This window comes from Heliangelus exortis, chromosome 2, assembly GCF_036169615.1.
Source record: "Heliangelus exortis chromosome 2, bHelExo1.hap1, whole genome shotgun sequence".
Lineage (NCBI taxonomy): Eukaryota > Metazoa > Chordata > Aves > Apodiformes > Trochilidae > Heliangelus > Heliangelus exortis.
Window position 1 is genome coordinate 1,293,736 of NC_092423.1, and position 26,236 is coordinate 1,319,971.

The window sequence follows — 26,236 nt, forward strand, 5'->3', positions numbered from 1 at the left end:
ACCCCAAACCCCTCTCCTACTCAACCCCCAAACCCCTCTCCTACTCAACCCCCAAACCCCTTTCCTACTCAAACCCCAAACCCCTTTCCTACTCAACCCCCAAACCCCTTTCCTCCTCAAACCCCAAACCCCTTTCCTACTCAAACCCCAAACCCCTTTCCTACTCAAACCCCAAACCCCTCTCCTACTCAACCCCCAAACCCCTTTCCTACTCAACCCCCAAACCCCTCTCCTACTCAAACCCCAAACCCCTTTCCTACTCAAACCCCCAAACCCCTTTCCTACTCAACCCCCAAACCCCCTTCCTACTCAAACCCCAAAACCCCTTTCCTACTCAACCCCCAAACCCCTCTCCTACTCAAACCCCAAACCCCTTTCCTACTCAACCCCCAAACCCCTCTCCTACTCAACCCCCAAACCCCTTTCCTACTCAAACCCCAAACCCCTTTCCTCCTCAAACCCCAAACCCCTTTCCTACTCAAACCCCAAACCCCTTTCCTACTCAACCCCCAAACCCCTCTCCTACTCAACCCCCAAACCCCTTTCCTCCTCAAACCCCAAACCCCTTTCCTACTCAAACCCCAAACCCCTTTCCTACTCAACCCCCAAACCCCTTTCCTACTCAAACCCCAAACCCCTTTCCTACTCAAACCCCAAACCCCTTTCCTCCTCAAACCCCAAACCCCTTTCCTACTCAACCCCCAAACCCCTTTCCTACTCAACCCCCAAACCCCTTTCCTCCTCCACCCCAAACCCCAGCCCTGGCAGGATGGTGGTGACAGCTGATGAGGATGCTCAATTATTTTATTTTATTTTATTTTTTTTTGGCACGGGGCAGGTTTTATTTTGCCTAAACGCCCCCAAAATGCCAACTTCTGGTTCAAAACTAAGGGTTATTTTGGGGGTTTACAGGTGGCTGGGTGAGGTTTAGGTGATTTTTTACAACGTCTGTACCTCAGAGGGGGTTTCTTGGGGGGTTTCCGCCCAAAAAATCCCTTTTGTGTTGATTTTTACAGAACCCTGAGGTTGTGCAGGACTTAATCTCTGCTTCAGGATCCTACACTTGCTCCTGGGACAGGATGGATCCATGGGGTGAGGTTCTGGAGAGGGATTTGGACAGGATGGATCCATGGGGTGAGGTTCTCCAGAGGGATCTGGAGAGGATGGATCCATGGGGTGAGGTTCTGGACAGGATGGATCCATGGGGTGAGGTTCTGGACAGGATGGATCCATGGAGGGAGGTTCTGGACAGGATGGATCCATGGGGGGAGGTTCTGGAGAGGATGGATCCATGGGGTGAGGTTCTGGAGAGGATGGATCCATGGGGTGAGGTTCTCCAGAGGTATCTGGACAGGATGGATCCATGGGGTGAGGTTCTACAGAGGGTTCTGGAGAGGATGGATCCATGGGGTATGGTTCTACAGATGGGTCTGGAGAGGTTGGATCCATGGGGTAAGGTTCTACAGATGGGTCTGGAGAGGTTGGATCCATGGGGTGAGGTTCTACAGATGGGTCTGGAGAGGTTGGATCCATGGGGTGAGGTTCTACAGAGGGATTTGGACAGGATGGATCCATGGGGTGAGGTTCTGGACAGGATGGATCCATGGGGGGAGGTTCTGGACAGGATGGATCCATGGAGGGAGGTTCTGGACAGGATGGATCCATGGGGGGAGGTTCTGGACAGGATGGATCCATGGGGTGAGGTTCTCCAGAGGTATCTGGACAGGATGGATCCATGGGGTGAGGTTCTACAGAGGGTTCTGGACAGGATGGATCCATGGGGTGAGGTTCTGGACAGGATGGACCCATGGGGTGAGGTTCTCCAGAGGGATCTGGAGAGGTTGGATCTATGGGCTGAAGCCAATTGTCTGAGGTTCAACCAGTTGTAGGGAAGTGCAGGGCACTGGTGAAGCTCCACCTCAAATTTGGGGTCACTTTTGGGCCCTTGATGAAAAAAGGACATTTTGAGGGGCTGGGACAAATCCAGAGAAGGGCAACCAAGTGGTGAAGGGTCTGGAGCACCCATCCTGTGAGGAGCAGCTGAGGGAACTGGGAATGTTGTTTGGAGGAGAGGAGGCTGAGAGGAGACCTTCTGCTCTCTCCACCTTCCTGAAAGGGGGGGAGGTGTATGGGGTGGGTGCTGGGCTCTCCTCTCCAGTAAATCCCAACAGGACTGGAAGTTGCATCCAGGGAGGTTCAGACAAGATTTGAGGTTTTTTTCCTGAAAGAGTCACCACCAGGCCCTGGCCCAGGCTGCCCAGGGAGGTGGTGGAGTCACCATCCCTGGAGGGACCAAACACCTGGATGTGGCTCCTCGGGATGTGTCCTAAGTAGATGTGGGGTTTTTTTGGGGTTGATGGTTGGACTTGGGTGATCTTAAGAGATTTTTTCCAACTGTGATGATTCTGGGATTTTCACACACAGGTCTAGGACAACCTGGGGCAGGCATGGGACAACTAGGGACAGGTCTAGGACAACCTGGGGCAGACACAGGACAACCTGGGACAGGCATAGGACAATTTGGGTCAGGTCTAGGACAACTTGGGACAGGTCTAGGGCAACTTGGGACAGGTCTAGGGCAACCTGGGGCAGGTCTAGGACAACTTGGGACAGGTCTAGGGCACTTAGGACAGGTCTAGGACAACCTGGGACAGGCACAGGAAAATTTGGGGCAGGTCTAGGACAACCTAGGTCAGGTCTAGGGCAACTTGGGACAGGCACAGGACAATTTGGGAAGGGTCTAGGACAACTTGGGACAGGTCTAGGGCAACCTGGGGCAGGCCTAGGGCAACCTGGGGCTTGTATAGGACAACTTGGGACAGGTCTAGGACAACCTGGGACAGGCATAGGGCAACCTGGGACAGGTCTAGGACAAGCTGGGGCTTGTATAGAGCAACCTGGGGCTTGTATAGGGCAACCTGGGGCTTGTATAGGGCAACCTGGGGCAGGCACAGGACAACCTCAACCTTTAAATCACATTCCTTTCCCTGGACACTATATGCCCCTCCAGATCCTATCTGTCCTCCTGGATCCCACCCCAACATCCTCTCCCTGGATGTTCCAGGCACCTCTGGATCCCACCCTGCTCCTCCAGGCACCCCTGGAGCCCCCCCAGCAGTGGGTGGGTGGGTTGGGCCCCCCCTTTTACCTTGGAAGAAGACACCAAACTCGGGGGGCAAAGGAGCCGGGGAGAACTTGTATTTACTCTTCTCCTTCACACTGATGACTTCCCTGGAAAGAGTGGAGGGGAGGAGGTGTGTGGGGGGAGTTTAGGGGTGAGGAGGGGGTTTTTGGGGTGCAGGGGGGTGTCCCAGCTCACCCACTGAGCTGTCTCCTCCAGGTCTGGTAAGGGTCAAAGAGGCACTCGCAGAGGTGGAGGGCATAGAGCATCGTGGTCTCCAGCTGCACCCCGTGCCCCTCCACTGCCTGGGGACTCTTCAACTGCCAGCAAAGTGGGGTTAAAATCCCCCCCCCCAAAAAAAAACCCAACCAAAAAAAACCCCAATAAATCATCCTCTAGCTCAGCCCCCCCTCTGTGGGGGATCTGGGGGGTCTTTACCTGGCTGGCACAGACCCGCAGCAGCTTCAGCACCTCCAGGATGAAGCCCGGGGATTTGTCTGGCTGGATGTTCTCCAGGTTCCTGGGGGGGGGAGAAGAACATATTTTTTTTTTTTTGGGGGGGGTGGGTTATGCATCATGAGGGGTAAAAGCACCATGGGGGGGGTAGTGTGTTGTGGGGGGTTGTTGAATCATGGGGGGTTTGAAGCATCATGGGGGGGGCATTAAAGCATCAGGGGGATGAAGCATCATGGGGGGGTTACAGCAGCATGGGGGGGGTTGAAGCAGCATGAGGGGGGTTGAAGCAGCATGGGGGGGGCCAAAGCAGCATGGGGTGGGTTACAGGAACATGGGGTGGGTTACAGCAGCATGGGGGGGGTTACAGCATCTTGGGGGGGGTTGGAGCATCTTGGGGAGGTTGGAGCGGCATGGGGGGGGTTTGAAGAAGCATGAGGGGAGTAAAAGAAGCATGGGGGGGGCCTGAAGCAGCATGGGGGGCTAAAGAAGCATGGAGGGGGGGTTTAAAGCAGCATAGGGGGTTTGAAGAAGCATGGGGGGAGTTACAGCAGCATGGGGGGGGTTACAGGAACATGGGGGGGTTACAGCATCTTGGGGGGGGTTGAAGCAGCATGGGGGGGCTAAAGAAGCATGGGGGGGGTTAAAGCAGTATGGGGGGGTTTGAATAAGCATGGGGGGGTTACAGCATCTTGGGGGGGTTGAAGCAGCATGGGGGGACTAAAGAAGTATGGGGGGGGTTACAGCAGCATGGGGGGGTTACAGCAGCATGGGGGGGTTACAGCAGCATGGGGGGGGTTGAAGCAGCATGGGGAGGCTAAAGCAGCATGGAGGGGGGCTACAAGCACCTTGGGGGGGGGCTAAAGCAGCATGGGGGGGTTAAAGAAGCATGAGGGGGGTTTAAACATCATGGGGGGGTTACAGCAGCATGGGGGGGTTACAGCAGTATGGGGGGGCTACAGCAGTATGGGGGGATTGAAGCAGCATGGGGGGGTTACAGCATCCTGGGGGGGGTTACAGCATCTTGGGGGGGGGGTTGGAGCAGCATGGGGGGGTTACAGCATTATGGGGGGGTTTAAAGAATCATGGGGGGGTTGAAGCAGCATGGAGGAGGGTTACAGGAGCATGGGGGGTTACAGCAGCATGGAGGGGGGTTACAGCACCTTGGGGGGGTTACAGGAGCATGGGGGGGTTACAGGAGCATGGGGGGGTTACAGGAGCATGGGGGGGGGTTACAGGAGCATGGGGGGGGTTACAGGAGCATGGGGGGGGTTAAAGCAGCATGGGGGTGATTGAAGAAGCATGGGGGGAGTTTGAAGAAGCAGGGGGGGGGTTACAGCAGCATGGGGAGGTTTTAAAGCTTTGGGGGGGGGGCTCAAAGGTTTGAGGGGGAGTTGAGGGATCAAGGTGGGGGGTTTGAAGCATCGGGGGGGGTTTAAAGCATCAGGGGGGGGGTTAAAGCATCAGGGGAAGGTTTAAAGCACCAGGGGAGGGGGAGTTGAAGCTTAGGGGGGAGTTGATTCATGGTGGGGAGGGGGATGATGCACCTTGGAGGAGTCATTGCACCAGGGGGGGTTTGATGCATCTCAGGGGAGGTTTTGCACCCCGGGGGGGTTGTGATAACGCAGCAGCAGCCAGCAGGAGCTGCTGAACCCCATCCATGGTCAGGAAAGAAGGGGGGGGGACACAGGGGGACAGGTGGAGGGTGTCCTCCCCCACCGGGGACAGGGAGGTGGTGGCTTCATGAGGAGGCTGTTGCCAGACCCAGGGTGGGTGAGATGCACTCGGGGGGAGGGGGGAATGATGCATTTTTTGGGTGTAAATAGCGTGGTTTGGGTGATGGGCTTCAGGTTGGTCCCTTCAGCAAAGACTTGGGGGGAGAACCCAAAACCCAGAGGTGGGGGGGTGTCCCCTCCACGTCACCCCCCAGCACCAGGGGGACCGAACCCCCAGGAGCCCCTCTGGGTGGGGTTGGGGTGGGTCCAGCCCCTTCCTGGGGGTGTTGGGAGGGAAGGTGTCACCCACCTGCAGATGATGATGAAGAACTTGAGGAGCAGGAGGGCTTGGCCCAGGCTGGTGCCACCACCACCACCCCCCTCCTCCCGTGGGATCTGGGCCACACAATGTCCCAACCTCTGGTTCAGAACCTGCAGCACCTCCCGGGGCAGCACTGGGATCTCAGACACCGATTCCTCTGGTCTGTGATGGAGGGAAAAAAAAAAAACCACACCAACAAAAAAAAAAAAAAAAAAAAAAAAAAAAAAAAAGGGGGAAATTGGGGAAGGATGAGGACAGGATGGGACCCCCCCACCTCCATCCCAATCCTTCCATCCATCCCGATGGTTGAAAACCACCAAGAAGGGATGAGCTGTGGCCATGGCAACCCCCAAATTTCACCCCAAATTTAGTCATAGGCCCCCTCCCCATCACCCCCCCCTCCTTTGGGTGTCACCCTTGGGTGCCCCTCACCTCCTGGGCTCCAGTGAGGGCAGGGCAATGATCTTCTCAAAGTTCATGACGAAGGCTTCCAGCCACTGCTGGAGGTAGGAGAGGTCCTTCTGCAAGGGAAGGAAAGGCTGGAGCCATCGGCCAATCAGATCCTGCGCTGACCACTACCCCCCAGCTATCAACCAATCAACGGCCAGAGTAGTAAAGGGCCCCGCTCCCTCCCCAAAGGAACCGGCCAATGGGCAACAAGGGTGTTAGAACACCCCTGGGAGGCACCGGCCAATCAGCACCCAGAGCAACACGACCTGTGGAACCATTGGCCAATCAGCATCCAGAGAACAATAATCTCTGGAACTGTGGACCAATCAGCATCCAGAGCAACACAACCTGTGGAGGTGCTGACCAATCAGCACCCAGACCATCACAACCTGTGGAACCATTGGCCAATCAGCATCCAGAGAACAACAACCTCTGGAACGTTGACCAATCAGCACACAGAGTACCACAACCTGAGGAAACATTGACCAATCAGCACCCAGAGCAGCCCAACCTATGGAGCTGCTGACCAATCAGCATCCAGAGAACCATAACCTCTGGAACTGTTGACCAATCGGCACACAGAGTACCACAACCTGTGGAGCCATTGACCAATCAGCACCCAGAGCACCACAAAATGTGGAACTGCTGACCAATCAGCACCCAGAGCAGCCCAACCTATAGAGCTGTTGGCCAATCAGAACACAGAGCACCATAACCTATGGAACCATTGGCCAATCAGAACCCAGAGCACCACAAACTGTGGAACTATTGGCCAATCAGCATCCAGGGCTGCCCAACCCGTGGAGCTGTTGGCCAATCAGCACCCTGCGGGCAGCTGCCAGCCAATCAGGAAGCAGAGGTGGGTGCTGGTGCCACCACCCTCGTCCCATGGTTGTGACACAGTGTGAGTCACCCCGACACCAGACCTTGGGGTCACCCATGTCCCCTCACAGGACACACAGCTCTGTGAGGTCACCCAGGGACCTGAGAACCCCAACACAGCCCCTTGGGGTGACACCTCCCCCCTGCACCCCAAAATAACCCCATGGAATGACCCACATCCCCTTGCACCCCAACACAGCCCCTTGGGGTGCCCCATGTCCTCCTGCACCCCAGCACAGCCCCATGGGGGTGACCCACATCTCCTTGCACCCCAATAGGTGACCCTCATCCCTTTGCACCCCAAAACAGCCCCAAGAGGTGACCCTCATCCCCCTGCACCCCAACACAGCCCCAGGAGATGACCCATGTCTCCTTGCACCCTAATACAGCCCCTTGGGGTGATCCACACCCCCTTGCACCCCAGCAGGTGACCCTCATCCCTTTGCACCCCAACACAGCCCCAGGAGGTGACCCATGCCCCCTTGCACCTTAACACAGCCCCATGGGGGTGACCCACACCCCCTCGCACCCCAACTCAGCTCCAAGAGGTGACCCACATCACCTTGCACCCCAACACAGCCCCTTGGGGTCACCCATGTCTTCTTGCACCCCAACACAGCCCCAAGAGGTGACCCTCATCCCCCTGCACCCCAACACAGCCCCATGGGGGTGACCCATGTCCCCTTGCACCCCAACAGGTGACCCTTATGCCTTTGCACCCCACCACAGCCCCTTGGGGTGATCCACATCCACTTGCACCCCAACTCATCTCCAGCAGGTGACCCTTATCCCTTTGCACCCCAAACTCAGCCCCATGAGGTGACCCATGTCTTCTTGCACCCTAATACAGCCCTTTCGGCTGATCCACACCCCCTTGCACCCCAACTCAGCTCCAAGAGGTGACCCACATCCCCCTGCACCCCAACACAGCCCCATGGGGGTGACCCATGTCCCCTTGCACCCCAACAGGTCACCCTTATCCCTTTGCACCCCAACACAGCCCCATGAGGTGACCCATGTCTCCTTGCACCCTAATACAGCCCTTTCGGCTGATCCACACCCCCTTGCACCCCAACTCAGCTCCAAGAGGTGACCCACATCCCCCTGCACCCCAACACAGCCCCTTGGGGTGACCCACGTCCCCTTGCACCCCAACAGGTGACCCTCATCCCTTTGCACCCCACCACAGCCCCTTGGGGTGATCCACATCCACTTGCACCCCAACTCATCTCCAGCAGGTGACCCTTATCCCTTTGCACCCCAAACTCAGCCCCATGAGGTGACCCATGTCTCCTTGCACCCTAATACAGCCCCTTGGGGTGATCCACACCCCCTTGCACCCCAACTCAGCTCCAAGAGGTGACCCACATTCCCTTGCACCCCAACACAGGTGACCCTTACTCCTTTGCACCCCAACACAGCCCCTTGGGGTGACACACACCCCTTTGCACCCCAAAACAGCCCCAAGAGGAGAACCACCTCCCCTTGCACCCCAAACACAGCCCCTTGGGGTGTCCCACATCTCTTTGCACCCCACTGCAACCCCCTGCTGTGCCTCCAGCCCAGAGAGGCCCCCTCCCCAATTTGGGGTCATCCTGCCCCCCATCCATGGCCATGGGGGGGGATCCTATTCCTCCCAGGGCGCAGCCCCGTGACGCAGGAGATCTCCCCCACCCCAAGCTCCCCTGGAGCCATTCCCCCCCCAAACTCCACCCCACCTCCATTTACTGCTCAACTACAAGCAGAGCATCCGGTGGGATGAGTTTTGGGGTGGGGGTGTCCCCCCTGTCCCCCCCAGCCCTCCCGTTACCTCTCCACCGCCGTCCATCGCCGCACGCCGACCCCTTGGTTATTGCTGTTATTTCACAGGTGTCCCGTCCCCCCACTGCCACCCCCACCCCCACCACCCCGAGTTTCTCGTCACCGCTTTGCTCTTGTGCAAAGCCACCAAAGAAATAAAAAACAACCCCCAAAAAACCCCAAAACCACCGCCAGCCACCAACCCCCCCTCTCCCTGAGCATCAGGAAATGCAGAGTCACCAACGGCGCTTCCTCCCACCCCGCCTGACACCCTCTTGGGGGGGGTCCATGGCTGCCCCCATCCCCCCCCCATAACCCCCCAAGGGGCCGAGAGGTGCCAAGGTGATGGTGGTGAGGATGGGACACTCCAGAGGACGACGGGTGACACCCCCACGAAGCTCCTCTCCCGGAGTTTTCCACCCCCACGGAGGATGGCACCAAACCCACGAGTCAAACTCGGCTGTCACCCCCCCCACCCCAACCCCACCCCCACCCCCACCCCACCTCGGTGCCACCCGTGCCAAAGTGCACTGAGTTGGTCAGTCCTCTTCTCCTCCTTCCCCCCTCTCCCAGCCCCCCTCTCCCAGCCCCCCACCCACCGTCCCCACGCACCCACCCATGGCCGGTGTCCCATCCGGCGCGGCGCTCAGCGGGAGGGTGCCCGTCCCAGCTGGCAGAGCCTGTTGGGTGGCTTTTTGGGCTCAGCCAGCACGGGTGTTGCCTGGGAACATCCTCCCTGCACCCCCCCATCCCTCCCTGGCACAGCCGAGGACTTGGGACCTCCCCAAAAGCCACCAGGTTGTCACCCATCCCGCTGACACCGGGGGTCTTGCTGGGGGGACCCCACCGGGGTCCCCTGTCACTCTCTCTGGATGGTTGGGGACAACAGGGTTGGCACCATCCCCACCGTGGTGTGGCCAGCTGGTGGGACACCCCTGGGGACACCCCTGTCACCTGCCAGCGCTGGTGGTTTGGTGATGGGAGCTCTGCCCTGTTTTAAAGCCACCGAGAGGTGTTCCTGGTGTGCAGCTGGGGACGGGGACAATGAGAGGGGACATTGCCATCGTGGTGGCATCGCCTGCTGCCCCAGGTCCGAGCCTGGTGCTGGGAAAGCAAAAGGTTGGCACGTGCCTGGGGTGCTTCCTGGCAGCCTGGTCCTGCTTGGGGACATCAGGGTGGGACAGGCCAGCGTGGGCTTGCAGCATGATGTGTGGTGGGGAAGGTGACACCCAGGTCCTCCCCCAGCCTTGGTGTCCCTCAGAGGTGACAAGGACACCTCCTTGGTGTGGCATGGGGTAACACCTGTCCAGGTATGGCCATGGACACCTGCAGTCATGACATCTGTCCCTTGTATGGCCACGCACGCCCTGGTGGCATGGCACGTGTCCCTTGTATGACCACGCACACCCTGGTGGCATGACACGTGTCCCTTGTATGACCATGCATGCCCTGGTGGCGTGGAACATATCCCTTGTATGACCACACACACCCTGGTGGCATGGCACGTGTCCCCACAGACCCATGGACACCTCGACTGCATGGCACATGTCCCCATGCAACCACAGAAACCTCAGAGTAATGGCACGTGTCCCCATACAGCCAGGGACACTTCCATGACATGGCACGGCCAGGTCCTGTCCCCATGCACATGTCAACATTTCAACAGTGTGGCACATGTCCCCTGTACAACCACGCCTACCCCATGTCATGCCACATGTCCCCCTGTGCCACCATCCCCACCCCATGTCACACCACAGGTCCCTGTGCCACCATCCTGACTCCATGCCACACCTGATGTCCTCCTGTGCCACCATCCCCACTCAACACCACACCACAGGTCCCTGTGCCACCATCCCGACTCCATGCCACACCTGATGTCCCCCTGTGTCACCATCCCTACCTGATGCCACACCACAGGTCCCATGCCACCATCCCCACCTGATGCCACACCTGATGTCCCCCTGTGCCATCATCCCCACCCCATGTCACACCACATAACACCGTGCCACCATCCTGACTCCATGCCACACCACAGGTCCCCCTGTGTCACCACCCCCTGCTGCCACACCACAGGTCCCTGTGCCACCATCCCCACCCCATGTCACACCACAGGTCCTTGTGCCACCATCTCTACCCCATGTAACACCACATGTCCCCCTGTGTCACCATCCACACCTGATGCCACACCACAGGTCCTTGTGCCACCATCCCGACCCCATGCCTCACCTGATGTCCCCCTGTGCCACCATCCCCACCCCATGTCACATGTGATGTCCCCTTTTCCACCATCCCCACTCTATGTCACTCCACAGGTCCTGTGCCACACCTGATGTGCCCCTGTGCCACCATCTCCACCCCATGTAACACCACATGTCCCCCTGTGTCACCATCCCCACCTACTGCCACACCACAGGTCCCTGTGCCGCCATCCCCATCCCATGTCACACCACAGGTCCCTATGCCATCATCCCAACCCCATATCACACCACATGTCCCCCTGTGCCACCATCCCCACTCCATGTCACACCACAGGTCCCTGTGCCACCATCTCCACCCCATGTCACTCCACAGGTCCCTGTGCTACCATCCCTACCGGATGCCACACCTGATGTCCCCCTCTGCCACCATCCCACCTGATGCCACAACACAGGTCCCTGCGCCACCACCCCCATCTAATGCCACACCACAGGTCCTTGTGCCACCATCCTGACTCCATGCCTCACCTGATGTCCCCCTGTGCCACCATCCCCCCCCCATGTCAAACCACAGGTCCCCCTGTGCCACCATCCCCACCTGATGCCACACCTGATGTCCTCCTGTGCCACCATCCCCACTCAATGCCACACCACAGGTCCCTGTGCCACCATCCCAACCCCATATCATACCTGATGTCCCCCTGTGTCACCATCCCCACCCCATGTCACACCTCATGTCCCCTACACAGGACCCCTAGGACGTGTCCCACCAGACCCCTTTCTCCTCAGCATCCCGCAGTGGGGACACCACCGAGGGGACCCCAAAGCCACCTCAACCCTTTTGGTGGCACTGACCGAAAGAGGGGACGTGTATGTGTGTGTGGCTTTGTTTTGGGGTGCTGGCGTGTCCCGGGGGGGGGTCTCTCAGGCTGGGGGAGGTGACAGACACAGCGCCTGTCCCCACCTCAAGCCGGGAACGGTGTCCCCATCCCTCCCGGGTGTCCCCGAGCCACGTGTCGGAAATCACCAGAATTCACCCCAAAAAACCTCAGGAGGTGGCAGAGAGGGGAGGTGGGGAGGGATGGGGGACCCACACCCCCCAAAAAAATGTAGGACCCCTTCCTATACACCCCAAAATGGGACACCCCCCGCCCCCCTTTCTATGTGTCCCCAGCGCTGCTCCAATGTCACCGCGACCGCACCTGCTGCGGAGGGGGGGGTGTGTGTGATACGGACCCCCCCATCTCCAACCCACGTGTAAGGGGCTGTAGGACCCCCCAAAAAGGTGGGAAGGGGGGTGCGGGATGAGGGACCCCCACCCAAAGCAGTCGCGGAGCTCGGGGTGCGGCGGGAGGGGGGGGGGACGGGGACGCGGAGCTCGGGGTGCGGTGGGTGGCGGGGGGGGACGGACACCCAAAAGGGGACCCCCGGGCTATGAAGGGGTGGGCTGGGGGTGCCCCCTCCCCAAAACGCGAAGCATGGGGAGTGGGGGTGGCGATGTGGGGTGCATGGAGAGGAAAGCGGTGACCCCCCCCCCCCCCTCCCCAGCGCAGGGGTGCAGGCAAAGGGGAACGGGGGGGGGGAAATGTGGGTGTCCCCCCCCCCCTTAATTTACCCCCGGGGGTGGGGGTCTCCGGTGCCCACCTCACCTTGGCGAAGTAGAGCATCCACAGCTCGTAGAGCCGCTCCCGGGAAGCCATGCCGGGCCGGCACCGCTCGGTACGGGCACGGCGGGCGGCTCCGCCTCCCCCAAACCCGGACCTCCCCCAGGTTAAAATCCCCCCCCGCCCTTCCATACCTGTTGAAGGGTGGGGGTCTCCTTCCCCACCCCTCTTTTTACATCCCCCCCTCCCCGCAGCCAAGGCTGCGGGGAGGGGGGGATGTAAAAAGAGGGGTGGGGGAGGCAAAATGCCCCCCCCCTCAGACATGCCATTTTGGGGTTACTTTACCTCACGATTTAGTTTTTTAAATTAATTTTAATTTTTTTAAGCCCCCCCCATCTCAAAGAATCCCAAATCTCCCCCCACATAATTAATTTTTTCGGCGCTGGGAGCGTTTTCCGTGTCCCCCCCCCTCCTCTTTTACTTCCCCGCACATGCGCGGTGTAAGGAGCGGGGAGAAGATGGCGGCGCCCGGGCTGGGAGTGAAGGAGGAGGAGGCGGCAATGGAGACTCTGGGTTTGGGAAGGCTGGAGGAGGAGGCGAGGAAAAGGAAGGAAAGGCTGAGGGCACTGCGGGAGAGAACGCTTCAGGTGAGGAAAGAAGGGGGTGAGGGAATGGGGATGGGGGGCAGGGGGTGTGGAGATGTTATGGAGGTCTGAGGGGTCTCCAGAGGGTCTGGAGTGAGCCTGGAGAAGGAGAGGGGCTGAGGTGGGTCTGGAGGTGTTGGGGGTCATAGAGGGTCTGGGGGAGATGTGGGGGGCAGGGGGCGTGGAGATGTTGGGGGGTCGGAAGTGGCCTGAGGTGGGTCTGGGGGCGTTGGGCATCTACAGAGGGTTTGAGGTGGGTCTGGGGGTGTTGGGGGTCACAGAGGGTCTGGGGTGGGTCTGGGGGACAGAAGGTGTGGAGATGTTGGCGTCAGAAGTGGTCTGGGGTGGGTCTGGGGTTGTTGGGGGTCACAGAGGGTCTGAGGGACAGAAGGTGTGGAGATGTTGGGGGGTCACAGATGGTCTGAGGTGGGTCTGGGGGCGTTGGGGGTCACAGAGGGTCTGGAGTGAGCCTGGAGAGGGGAAGGAGAGGGTCTGAGGTGGGTCTGGGGGCGTTGGGCATCCACAGAGGGTTTGAGGTGGGTCTGGGGGTGTTGGGGGTCACAGAGGGTCTGGAGTGAGCCTGGAGAGGGGAAGGAGAGGGTCTGAGGTGGGTCTGGGGGTGCATGGGGGTTAGAGATAGCCTGAGGTGGTCCTGGGGATGTGGGGGACAGAGGGTGTGGAGATGATGTGGGGGTCACAAGTGGTCTGAGGCGGGTCTGGGGATGTTGGGGGTCTATAGAGGGTCTGGAGTGAGCCTGGAGAGGGGGAGGAGAGGGTCTGAGGTGGGTCTGGGGGTGCATGGGGGTCACAGAGGGTCTGAGGTGGGTGTAGGGATGGGGGGGACAGAGGGTGTGGAGATGTCTGGGGGGTCACAGAGGTCTGAGGTGGCTCTTGGGGTGTTGGGGGACAGAGATAGTCTGAGGTGAGCCTGGGGGACAGAAGGTGTGGAGATGCTGGGGGGTCAGAAGTGGTCTGGGGTGGGTCTGGGAGTGCATGGGGGTCACAGAGGGTCTGGAGTGGGGGTGAGGATGTGGGGAGTCAGAAGTGGTCTGAGGTGGGTCTGGGGGTGTTTGGGGTCTACAGAAGGTCTGGAGTGAGCCTGGAGAGGGGAAGGGGAGGGTCTGAGGTGGGTCTGGGGGGGTCACAGAGGGGCTGGGGTGGTCCTGAAGGTGTGGAGTCGGCCTGGGGATGTGGGGAACAGAGATCTAAGGTGGGTCTGTGATTTTGGGGAGGGTCTAAGGATGTTGGGTGTGTGTTGGGCTGAGGGTCTGGGGTGGGCCTGCAGTTATTTGGGATAGGAGGGTGTGGGGGAGCAGAGGACCTGGAGGAGGGGGGACAACTATAGGAGAGATCATGAATCAGGGTTTGCAGGAGTGTCTGAGGGTGGGGAGATGATGGTGGGGGTGAGGTTGGGGCTGGGGGGGGAAGGCTGAGGGGTCTGAGGTGGTTGGTGTCCCTTTGGTCCTCTGTGTGGGGTCTGTGGTGGCTCCAGAAGACCCCGTGGCCTTGCCTGTTCCTTTTGCTTTTCTGCTGTTGTTGTGCTGCCCTTGGTCTTTGCTCAACCCCACCTCATGATGTGCTCAGTTTTCTTGGTTCTTCCACATCATCTCCCCAGGAGGGAGATCTGGGTCAAAGCCTGGTGACAACCTGTGTTTGGTAGCCAGGAGGAAAACAAGAGACTGTCCCCAGGATTAATTAATAACACGTGGCACTTCTCCAGACCTTTCTGGGCCTTGAATTTCTCTTCTGTGGAGATGTTGGGGCCTTCAGTGCAGGCTTGAGGATGCTGAGGAACCCACTGTGTTGCCTGACCATGCAGGTCCATAAATTGAGGTTTTTTTGTGGGATATGTGGATGGAGGAATTCAGCACAATGGTTATTGTAGGTCTGGGGTCACAGAAGGTGCCCCCAGCAGGAAAAATATCTGGGATTGGTTCTTATGGGATTGGTTCTTATGGGATTGGTTCTTATGGGATTTATCTGGGAAGTGTTGTGATGGCTTCAATCCTCACCTTCCCCCCCCCCTCAAAAAAAAAAAAAAGCCTACTCTTGGTGTTTTACCTGGCTGTCCTGGTTCCCTCCCCAGATGCTGAGCTCAGAATGTGTCAATAGGAATTTTTATTCTCTTTAATTGGAAGTTTTACTTAAGAATGGAATAAAGTTGAGAAACTCAGCAGTTAATACCTCAGCAGCACCCACTGAGGAAGGTGGCCACGCTCCTGCCTGTCTCAGCACATCCTGGAATTGCTTAATTCTCCTCTTTTGGGCTGGGAAGTTGAGTGTGTTGAGAGTAGCCCTGAAGAGAGAAGAAGGATTTGGGGGTGTGGGTTGATGAGAAACTCACCATGAGCTGGCAGGGTGCTTGTGCAGCTCAGAAGGTCAACCCCAGCCTGGATTGCACCAAGAGGAGTGTGTTCAGCAGGTCTGAACCTCTTCTCCTGCAGTTTCAATCCATTTCCCCTTGTCCTCTGGCTGGACACTCTGAGGAAAAGTCCCTCTGCAGCCTTCCTGGAGGTTCCCTTCAGGGATTGGGGGGCAGCTCTAAGGTCCCCCTGGAGTCTTCTCTTCTCCAGGCTGAACAATCCCAGCTCCTCAGCCTCTCCTGGGAGCAGAGCTGCTCCATTCCCTGGAGCATCTCTGGGGCCTCCTCTGGACTGGTTCCAACAGCTCTGTGTCCTTCTTCTGGTGGGGACACCAGAGCTGGGAGCAGGATTTGAGGTGGGGTCTGGCAGAGGGGGAGAATCCCCTCTCCTGACCTGCTGGCCATGCTCCTCTTGGTGCCTCCCAGCCTGGGGTTGATTTTCTGAGCTTTATGAGGACACTCCCAGCTCAGGGTGAGCTCCTCAGCCATCAACACCCTCAAGTCCTTAGTGACTTTCCCTGGCACCTCCCTGGGAGCTGGGATGCCCTTTAGCTGAGAGAGCTTCCCACCTGGCTCAGGATGTGGGGCACTCCTGGTGCTGACTCACCATTCCCAGGCTTTTTTTTTCTTTTTTTTTTGGTCTTTTCCCCCTGTCCTCTTCACTTTGGCCACACGAGTCTGTCTTCAACCATCAAACTTGTCTGCTTAACCTCATCCTGCTGGCCTCAGCTGGGACCTTTCCCAGCTCATCTCATTCCTTGGGAGTGAGGAGCCAGAGTTATCACTGATCCATGTGCACGTTGCTTTCCCTCAGACTCTGGATGTCTCATTGCTCAGTGAAGTGGGGTTTTTCATCCCACCCTTCTGCCAGCCCTTGTTGGGGTTTCCTTGGGAGAGATCTCACCTGCCAACACTGCCATCTCACTCGCCCAGGTCTTTCCCAAGTCTTGCAACAACCCAAACCCTGGCAAGAAGGTGTGGGGGATGGAGGAGAAGAGAGGCCCTGTGGGTCCTCACCTCCTGTGATGAAAAGGAGTTTGCAGGAGAGAAGGAGCTGGTGCTTTCTGCACCTTTAGGTACTTCCCACCCACCAAGGAGCCTCCTTCAGGCTGGGACTCCTCCCAGACTGGTCCAGGTGGTCAGTGTTCAGGGGAAGGCCATGCTCCTGCTTTCCTACTTGGTGAGGAAAGGAGTGAGGTAATACCCAGAGATACAAAAACTCAGTGGATGATCTGCTGTGTGTTGTGCTTACCCAACCTGTTGCATCATTTGCTGATCAAACAGCAAACAGGTTTTTTGCTCAATCAAAAATGTGTGTGTTTGAGTTCTGGGTTTCATTTGGGTTTGAGAAACACCAGTTGCTGCTTGCTTGTAGAAATCTGCTTCAGGTTGTACTCATGGTGATGTTGGATTCCCTCAGCTGGTTTTGCAATGCTGAGGATTCAGCGTTGGTATCAGGGAGGCTGTTTCCCTCCCAAGTGGAAATAAAATTATCTTCCAGTAGCAGCAAAGAAATTGTATCATAGAATCATCATGGAATGGTTTGGGAGGGACCTGAGAGATGATTTGAGTCCCAGCCCCCTGCCATGGTCAGGGACCCCTCCCCCAGCCCAGCGTGCTCCAAGCCCCCAAGATATTGAGAAACATCTCAAAATGGGGCACTAAACCCTTGCAAATCTGCAGTTGGTGAGGATCATCAGCTGCTTTTGGGTGGAAAAGACCTTTAAGATCCTCAGGTTGAGCTGCAGGAGGCTCAGGCTTTACTGAGAGTCCCTTAGAGACCAAATTTTAGGATTATATCATAGAATCCCAGACTGGTTTGGCTTGGAAGGGACCTGAAAGATCATCTGGTTCCATGGGGACCCCTCCCCAGCCCAGGGGGCTCCAAGCCCCATCCAACCTTCAACACTGCCAGGGATGGGGCAGCCACAGCTTCCTTGGGCAACCTGGGCACCCAGGGGCTCAGCACCCTCACCCCAAACAATTTCTCCCTCCCTCCCTGCCCAAGATCTCCTCTCCATCTCCCCTCTCCCAGCTCCAAACCCTTCCCCCTCGCAGGCTCCCATCCCTCCAGGCCCTTGTCCCAAGTCCCTCCCCAGCTTTCCTGGAGCCCCTTCAGGCACTGGAAGCTGCTCTAAGGTCTCCCCATGGGATCCTTCTCTTCTCCAGCCTCAACACCCCCAACTCTCTCAGCCTGGCTCCAGAGCAGAGCTGCTCCAGCCCTCCCAGCAGCTCCAGGGCCTCCTCTGCACTGGCTCCAACAGCTCCGTGTCCTTCTGCTGCTGGGGACCCCAGAGCTGGACCCAGCTTTACCCCAGGGGGGTCTCCCCAGAGGGGAGCAGAGGGGGAGGAGAACACCTCCCTCAACTTGTTTCCATCCTTTTTTTTTGATGTAGCCCAGTGTGTGGTTGTCTGTAGACTCTGTTGTTGCCATCTTGAACCCCATCTTTTAGTCTGAGCTGCTCAGGCTTTGCTTGGTGCTTCTGAGCAACCAGGGTGTCAGGTTATGATTATTTGGGACCATTTTTACTTCTTTTGGATAAATCTGCTCTGTGCAGGCTCAGCCAGGGTGGCTTTTTTTTTTTTTTCATTTGTTTGTTTGTAAATCCCCACGACTTGAAAGACCATCTCTCTCAATTTTATACTTCAAAAAAAAGTCTGAAATCAGGGTATGTGAAGCTGAAAAAACCCCACACCATATCCTGTTGTCTCCAGTCTCTCAACTGGAGAGTCCAGTGGAAAGGTGGTGGGAGAAGCAGCCTCCAAGTTTCTGCTGGCCCAGAGGAGAGGAAAAGCAGAGGGAAGTAGCCTCATCCTTAGCAGGGCTGGGGACATTTTTTGCCAGCTTATGACATTTCCTTAAAAAAGCTCTTGGTGAACCTGGTTGCTTCTCCAGTGCTGAGCTCCTGCCTCCACTGCCACCTTCATTTAACAGCCAGAACCCACCAAGCTTCTGGAGGGATCCTTCTGACAGGTCAAGCAGGGCTTTGCATGTTTAAAGTTTGTTTTGGTTTGGTTTCTTTTGTTTGTTTTTGTAGTTAACAAACTCTTCCAGCTCCTGAGGTCCCGAAGTGGGGACAGCCTTTCCCTAAATCCAGGGCAGAGCCCTCCTGAGGGAGGATTTTGTGGGCTGGAGAATTCTTCCCATGGCGTTCATTTTTCAAATGAGTTGAGTTGGGGCAGTAAAAGCTGTGTGAGAGTTGAGCAGGTCCAGAGCCAGCTCTGGTTTTGCTGATGCTAATGAGGGTGCTGCAGCTTTATCCTCACCATATCGTGCAGTAAAGCCCTAATTATCTGCTATATCTTTTTTTTTTTTTTTCCCCTTGCCTGATGGCTGAAAATCAGATTAAAATGTTCTGTTTGCTTTTCTCCGGAAGCTTTTTTTTTTTTTTTTTTTTTTTTTCCTTTCTCTTTTGTTTAGCTGAGGAAAAACTTTTACTCAATTTAAGCTTCAGCTCAGCACAGCTCTGTCTTTCATGCCTTTAATTTCTCCTGGCTGTCACCTCACCTGACATTTTGAAGCAGAACAGGAGAGTGAGGTCTTCCTGAATCTCTTCAGCACTGCCTGGCTGGAGGTAACTGGTTTTCATGCTCTGGGGTCCTGCCAGGACTTTGAGGAGCAAGCTGGGGCAGTTTGACCAGCAGTGAGGTATGCAAAGCCAGAGGGATTTTCAGGATGGAGACCTCCCGGGTTGAGTTCCAGGAGCACTTTGCAGTTTTCTAAGTTAAAAAAGAAGAAATGAGTGCAGGGGGGTGGTGATTCCCATGGGAAACTGAAAGCACCACCTGGATTATAATTGTGCTGCAGATCAGACTGAAGATTTTGGGGAGCATTGCTTAATATGGAGTCCAAAAATGGGGTTGGGAGCAGAAAGCAACAACTCCTCCCAGATAAGAAGTCAGGAGGGGGCTCTGATCACTGCCAAGGCTGAGCTGTCATCCCTGCAGACCTGAAAACTTCCATTTTGTTGCAAGTTCCTCTCCTTCATACACAAGATTTCCCTAAGCACAACTTTCTGCTGAGTGAGTTGATGATTAACTGTAGTTACTGGTGTTTTGGGATCACCAGCTTGCCCTTGAAACCAGTTCTCTGGTGGCTTCACACATCTGCTGGGGTTGGAGTTACTCAGGTGGAAGCAAAAATCCCAGCTTGTGCCTCAAAGCTGGAAAATGTCTCTGTGAAAGTGAAGCTGATTTGGGCACCCAAGCGTGATAAGGAAAAGTGTGGTGGTAAAAAAGGGGTCAGAGAGGGGAAGGTCATGGAATTTTTCATAGAATCCCAGACTGTGAGGTGGGAAGGGACCTCCAGGCCCATCTGCTCTAACCCTTCTCATATTATTGTTGATCTGAGATGTCTCAGCACCCCTGGAGCTGAGACTTCCAACTTTCCCAAGTGGGGGAATCTCCCCCTTCCCCTGGGAGACCATTCCAAGGTCTGACTGTCCTCAGGGGGAAAAATTTTCCTCTGGTGTCCACTGGGAATGTCCCCAGGAGCACCTTGTGCCCATTGCCCCTTGTCCTGTCCATGGGACTCCTTGGACACAGGGAGTCTCCAGCTGCTTTGGAGCCCCCTCTAAGCACTGAACATGGGCAGAAGGTCTCCCCTGAGCCTTCTCCTCTCAGGCCTGAGCAAACCTCAGTTTTCTCAGGTGCTCCACACCTCTGATCATCCTCGTGGCTCTTCTCTGGCCCCTCTCCAGCCTGCCCACATCCTTTTTGTACAGCAGGGCCCAAACCTGAACACAAAAATATCCCAGGTGTGGTCTGACAAGCCCTGAGCAGAGTGGGATGAGGACTTCTTTGTCTCTGCAGGTGATGCCCTTGGGGATGCAGCCCAGCAGCCTCTTGGCTCATCTTGAGCCACCAAGACCCCCAGGTCCCTTTCCCCAGGGCTGCTCTGAACCAGGTGGATCCCAGGCTGAACTGCACTTTTTTTTTGCTGGTTTAGGTGTCCCAGCACATCAGTGTCACTCAGGAATGCTTTGGCCTTAGGGGCAGGAATTTTATTTCAGTGCCAAATAGCCACAGATGTATTTACTAAAGGACTTTTTAGGCCTCTCCTCAGTGGAGCAATGAAGCAGTGAAATGGAGAAGCAGTGGTGTTATCTCTCTTACAAGGAGCTAAGTGCTTTTCCCACAGCTGCTTATTTTTAGCAGCAGGTAACTGAGCAGAGGAACCCTCTCAGCCCAGCTCTGCTCCTTTGATGCAGCTGCTGAAATCATCTCATGGGTGGCTGCTATTGAAAGGAGAGGAAATGCTTCCTGGGCTGCTGAGCTCCCTTGTTGCTGGGTTCCTGGGGATGATGAGGAGGGTTGGTGAGAGGAAACATCCCAAATTTGGCTCAGTGAGACCACGAGCAGAGGGGTTTAAAGTGTGTTGTGGGCTGAATGCAGTTGAGAGGAGTTTTGGATCCACCTCTGCCTTTTCCAGGCAAGTTTGTAGGGTTTCAAGGTTAATTTTTTTTTGTCCCTCACCCCCAGTTTTGAAAGTACAGCTTGTGGCCCATCCAGTTCCAACCCCCTTGCCATGGGCAGGGACACATCCCACCAGCCCAGGTCTCTGCAAATCCCATCCAACCTGACCTTGAACAATTCCAGGGATGGGGCAGCCACAGATTCTCTGGACAACCTGTTCCAGGGGCTCAGCACCCTCAAATTCAAGAATTTCTTCCCCATCTCCAACCTCAATCTCCCCTTTCTCTCCAAGTTTTAACCCATTTCCCTTCTCCTCTCCCTACCCCCCCGTGTCCAAAGCCCTCCCCCAGCTTTCTTGGAGCCCCTTCAGATATTGGAAGGTTGCTCTGAGCTCCCCTGGGAGCCTCCTCTTCTCCAGGCTGAACAACCCCAATCCCTCAGCCTGGCTTCCCAGGGAGCTGCTCAGCCCTCTGAGCATTTCAGTGGCTCTGCTCTGGACACCTTCCAGGAGCTCTGTGTCCTTCTGCTCTTGGGGACTCCAGACCTGGGCACAGCACTGCAGGGGGGGCTCAGCAGAGCAGATAAACCTGTTGGGGGGGTGTGTTGTAAAGTTGGGGTTAACTTCCCAAGGAGAACCCAGCAGAAAGTTTGAATCTGATTTTCCTTGCTGCTCCTTAATCTTGACTGACTTTTGCATCACCCTGGTGATGGTCTCTTTTCATCTCTACCCGTAGAAAAAAGATTAACTGCTCCTTTTCAACCCCAGACTGGAGAATGCTAAAACCTTGGCTCCTTTCATCCTAGGGCTCAGGAGTCCCAGTTGGGCTGCCTTGGGGTTGCTTTTTTTTCTTTTTTTTTTTTTTTTTTTTTTTTGTCTGGAGCATTTTGAGTGGGCTCCATGGAAATCATAAGTGACACCAGGGCTTTTTTTCATCTGTCACTGATAATGTGCTCGTGCTGAAGGATCAGGAGCTCCAGAGGGGGAGAGGCAGAGCTGGAGGGATGAGTTGTGGAAGCGACAGGAGATAGGGATGGTGTCTGAGCTCTCCCTTGGGAAATCTCCTTTACCCTTCAAATGGATAAAGCTGTTTCTGTAGCTGTTGTCCCCCAAGAAGGAGACCTCCAGGAGAGCTGGGGTGGGGATGTTGACAACCATGTGGAGTGAGAAGGTGATGGAGAACAGATACAAACTGAAAGAGGGGAGGTTGAGGTGAGATCTTGGGAAGAAATTCTTTGTTGGGAGGGTGGTGACAGCCTGGCCCAGAGAAGTCCTGGGCTGCATCACCCCCAGTGTGACCATCAGAGCCAGGGAGGGGATTGTCCCCCTCGGTCCCCTCTGGGGAGACCCCCCTGGGGTAAAGCTGGGTCCAGCTCTGGGGTCCCCAGCAGCAGAAGGACACGGAGCTGTTGGAGCCAGTGCAGAGGAGGCCCTGGAGCTGCTGGGAGGGCTGGAGCAGCTCTGCTCTGGAGCCAGGCTGAGAGAGTTGGGGGTGTTGAGGCTGGAGAAGAGAAGGATCCCATGGGGAGACCTTAGAGCAGCTTCCAGTGCCTGAAGGGGCTCCAGGAAAGCTGGGGAGGGACTTGGGACAAGGGCCTGGAGGGATGGGAGCCTGCGAGGGGGAAGGGTTTGGAGCTGGGAGAGGGGAGATGGAGAGGAGATCTTGGGCAGTGAGGGAGGGAGAAATTGTTTGGGGTGAGGGTGCTGAGCCCCTGGGTGCCCAGGTTGCCCAAGGAAGCTGTGGCTGCCCCATCCCTGGCAGTGTTGAAGGTTGGATGGGGCTTGGAGCCCCCTGGGCTGGGGGAGGGGTCCCTGACCATGCAGAGGGTTGGGACTCAATGATCTCTCAGGTTTCTCACAATTCCATGATGGAAATGACCTCTTGTGTGTAGCTTTTTATGTCCTTCCAGAGGCAGTGTTTTCCCAAGCAGTTTGGGGGGGCTGTGTCTCTCTCCCCTCACCACTGGCCATGCTGGTTGCTTTCATGACCAGGGGGTGTAGGGTGGGTAATGTAGCTATGAGATCCCATGAAGCCTCAGAAAAAGAGGTTGGATGTAGAAGGAGATTTTTTTTACCACCCTGCTGAAGGATTCAGTGTGAGCTCAGCTCTTACCAACTCTCAGGGAACCTGTTGGGGTGATCTCTTCAGTTTATCACTAGAAGATGATTTGATTGCAACTCCTGTTTATTAAACTACACAGAACACCCCCAGGACTCAAATCCATAGGGGAATGGGGATGAACCTACAACAATTCCTGCAGGAATTTCATTTGGCATCTCCTCTTGGAGGAAATTCTTGGTTGTTACCAGCAAGGCAGCACCAGCCTGGTCGTGAGCTCTTCAGCTTTCTAAGTTGAGGTTAAACTCAAGGTGTTTGTTAGAAGAAGGGCAATGTAGTTAAAGGTCATTTTGAAGCTTTTTTCCTCCCATCTAAGTGTTTGATTCCCTTTCAGATTCTATTTTGTAAGCTTTTTAAAAAGGTTTTCCTTTATAGAGACTTGGTTCTGTTTCCTTTGACAACTCACAGCAGCTTTTTGTTGTGGTTTTGTGTTTCTTTTTTTTAAACTAGGGCCTGACATTTATTTTCCTGATATCCTTAGCTCCATAAAATCCAGCAAATGCAAATCATCCCAGCCCTCACATCATCTCATGTCAAAGCAGGAACCTTCCAAGGGTAATGTTTTTGGGTTTTTTTTTTTTTTTTTTTTCATCTGGAAGAAAGCAATTCTGAAATGAGGGTGCCAAGAGGGAAAAGCAGCCTGGATGTGAACTTTCAGACACACTCCTTAAGCTGCAGAAACAGGGATCTAAAGCTGATCTAAGCAGCAAAACACATTCCTGTGTGGATTTAGGACAGCTACCAAGGGCTTTTTTAATATAAGAAGAAAAACAAAACTAAATCAAGTGACCTTCAGTAGCATGAAGGGCAGCAAAAGCACCTTGGAGGTGTTAACCCAGACTGGTGGTGAAGATATGGAGCATCAGAGGCTAAAGGCTGTTTGGCAGAAGTGAGGGACAAGCTGAAATATTCAAATCTCTTCTGTAAATATCCAGATTTCACCCCTTTTTTTTTTTTTTTTTTTTTTTTTTCTGCAGCTGATGCAGCTTGTTTGAGCTTGTGCAGCCCTGGGGCTGCTCTTCCTTTCACTTTGCAGTGGTTCTCTTGGGATGCAGGTGGCTTTGTGCTGGAAATGTGGCAGCTCCAGGTTATTCCCATGGCTTGGTGTGAAACAGGGCACAGAGGTAAACAACAGGAATGCCCCTGGGGCCCTGGAGAAACTGATCTGTGGCCCTGGGTTGTGGCTTTGTTGTGCTTTGTAAATCCAGGCTGCTTGGGTCTGCTACTGGGGGGGGTTTTGTGCCAAGTATTAAAAAGAGGCAGAAAAGTGGATGCCTCGTTCAGGTTTTCTGTCAGATCAGCTGAAGGAGAACTCTCCAAAAATATTTAATTGTGTTTAGGTGTAAAAAAAAAAAAAAGGAAAAAAAAAAAAAAAAGGGGAAAAAAAAAAAAAAAAAGAGAATAGTAAATAAACCAAGTAATGAGATCTCTGCTTCAAGACACCATGAAACCAGCATGGCAGAGTATAAAGCAGCTTAATAAGCATCCTTTGTCTGTAGTGTTTGAATTTCCAAGGGAGCAGAGCAGATGGTTGTGCTGTTGGCTTCAGTGGCAATGCTTGTTGCAGGCATGAATTTCAGGATTTTCCCCAGAAGTGCAGATTTTTATATTTCTATACCAGTTCTTGCGTTCAGATCCCACCTTCTCCTGCCTTCCAGCCTTCCCTCGCTTCCTTCACTTGCGAGGTGGGTGGTGTTAGTGCTTTTTTTTTCTGTAACTTAGGGAGGATTGGTTGTGTTAAAAAAGAAAAAAAAAAGGCCTCTTGCTGTGAAAAATCATATTTAGCATTTACAGCCACAGACAGACCCTGTTGTGCAGCACCTGCTGGGTGCACGAGCTTTCTCTTTTTCACTTGTCTCTGCTGCTGTTCAGTCCTGGGGCTGTTCAATCCTGTGATTAAATCACTGGATCCACTACCAGGTAATTTCCTAGTGAAAGATCTGGGAGTTCTCTCCTTCTCAAAGAGAAGATCTGGTGGCTCCAGGGGATGCTGCTCCTTCTGCTCCTCAGCAAAACCGAGGGGGAGATGATCCCGCGGGAGGTGGAGGAGAGGCTGGAGCTGCCTCTGTGCTGACCTCAGCAGGGGTAATGCCTTTCACAGTGACCTTCCCAACCACCACAGCCACATTCCTCCTGCTCTTTTGACCAAAAACCCTTCCAAGGAGGCAAAAACCAAGGCAGGTTTTCCAGCTGCTCCTTCACTCCGTGTCCCCGTGGCGGCCGTGCCGTGCGTCACGTCGGGGAAACGAGTCCCCTGGCCACAGCCCAACCTTTTGTCCAAGGTTGCTTTTGCTTCTCAGCCACATCACTTCCCCATTCCTCCACGCCTTCCCCGGGCTGGCAGGAGAGGTAGGAGGGGGAGGAAGGTCAGGGTGCTGCTTTATTTCCTTTTGCTCTGTGCCGTGGGTGAAGAGCCTTTCCTGGCTGTCCCAAGGAGTTGGTGGGTTTGCCCAAAGATGGGTGGTGTGTGGTCCAAGTTTGCTGCTGTCCTCATTTTGCTTCTTTTTTCTGCTTGTATTTTTCTTGTGGTGGAGTGAAGCAGCTTTGAGTTCCTACAAGCACAAGTACCAAGTGGCTGGGAAAAAAAAAAACCAACCAGTTGCTGTGGAAACAGAGCGTAGTAAAGTTATTACAGTGAGAGTAAAATGCACACTTAGGGCTACAAAGGCTTCATTTCTGGTCTGGCTTTATTAGGAGGGTAATAAACCAGCACAGCAGTGCTCAAATGGCTGGAGCAGGAAGCCTGTGGACAAAATAATGGTGTTTCCATCAGCCACACACAAAGATGAGCACTGTAGGCTGCCTGGAGCCATCATCTGACCTTGGGACATGTTCCTCAAGGTGCTTCTTCACAATCCCATCCCGTGAGTGTTGTTGGCTTGGAGGAAAGAGGGTTCTCAGTGGCCTCAAGTTGTGCCAGAGAAGGTTCAGATTGGATATTAGGAAAAAAATCTCTGTGCTGAAATAGTGGTGAAGCACTGGAAGAGGCTGCTCAGGGCAGGGGTGGAATCACCATCCCTGGAGAGGTTCAAAAAACCCTCTGGATGTGGCACTTCAGGACGTGGTTCAGTGGGCACGGTGGTGCTGGGCTGACATTTGGAGTTGATCTTAGAGGTCTTTAACATCCTTTATGATTTGATGCTTGGTGTTGGTGTG

General features: G+C 55.2%; 2 protein-coding genes across 3 annotated transcripts in view; one reads left to right on the forward strand and one right to left on the reverse strand.

The window, feature by feature from the left end:
• NBEAL2 (neurobeachin like 2) overlaps window positions 1–12,691 on the reverse strand; it is a 39,196-nt gene extending 26,505 nt beyond the window's left edge. The window contains 6 exon segments of the mRNA XM_071734522.1: window positions 3,149–3,231; window positions 3,320–3,441; window positions 3,560–3,641; window positions 5,600–5,773; window positions 6,044–6,132; window positions 12,588–12,691. Coding sequence (XP_071590623.1) covers window positions 3,149–3,231; window positions 3,320–3,441; window positions 3,560–3,641; window positions 5,600–5,773; window positions 6,044–6,132; window positions 12,588–12,638 — 601 coding nt within the window. The 5' untranslated portion in view covers window positions 12,639–12,691.
• A 41-nt stretch (window positions 12,692–12,732) lies between these two features.
• CCDC12 (coiled-coil domain containing 12) overlaps window positions 12,733–26,236 on the forward strand; it is a 47,211-nt gene continuing 33,707 nt past the window's right edge. Inside the window, exons 1-2 of one of the 2 annotated variants that reach the window (XM_071734521.1) lie at window positions 13,051–13,189; window positions 24,058–24,204. In XM_071734521.1, coding sequence (XP_071590622.1) covers window positions 24,130–24,204 — 75 coding nt within the window. In that variant the 5' untranslated portion in view covers window positions 13,051–13,189; window positions 24,058–24,129. Of the gene's footprint in view, window positions 13,190–24,057; window positions 24,205–26,236 lie in introns of both variants that reach the window. The other variant, XM_071734519.1, reaches the window with a different exon arrangement.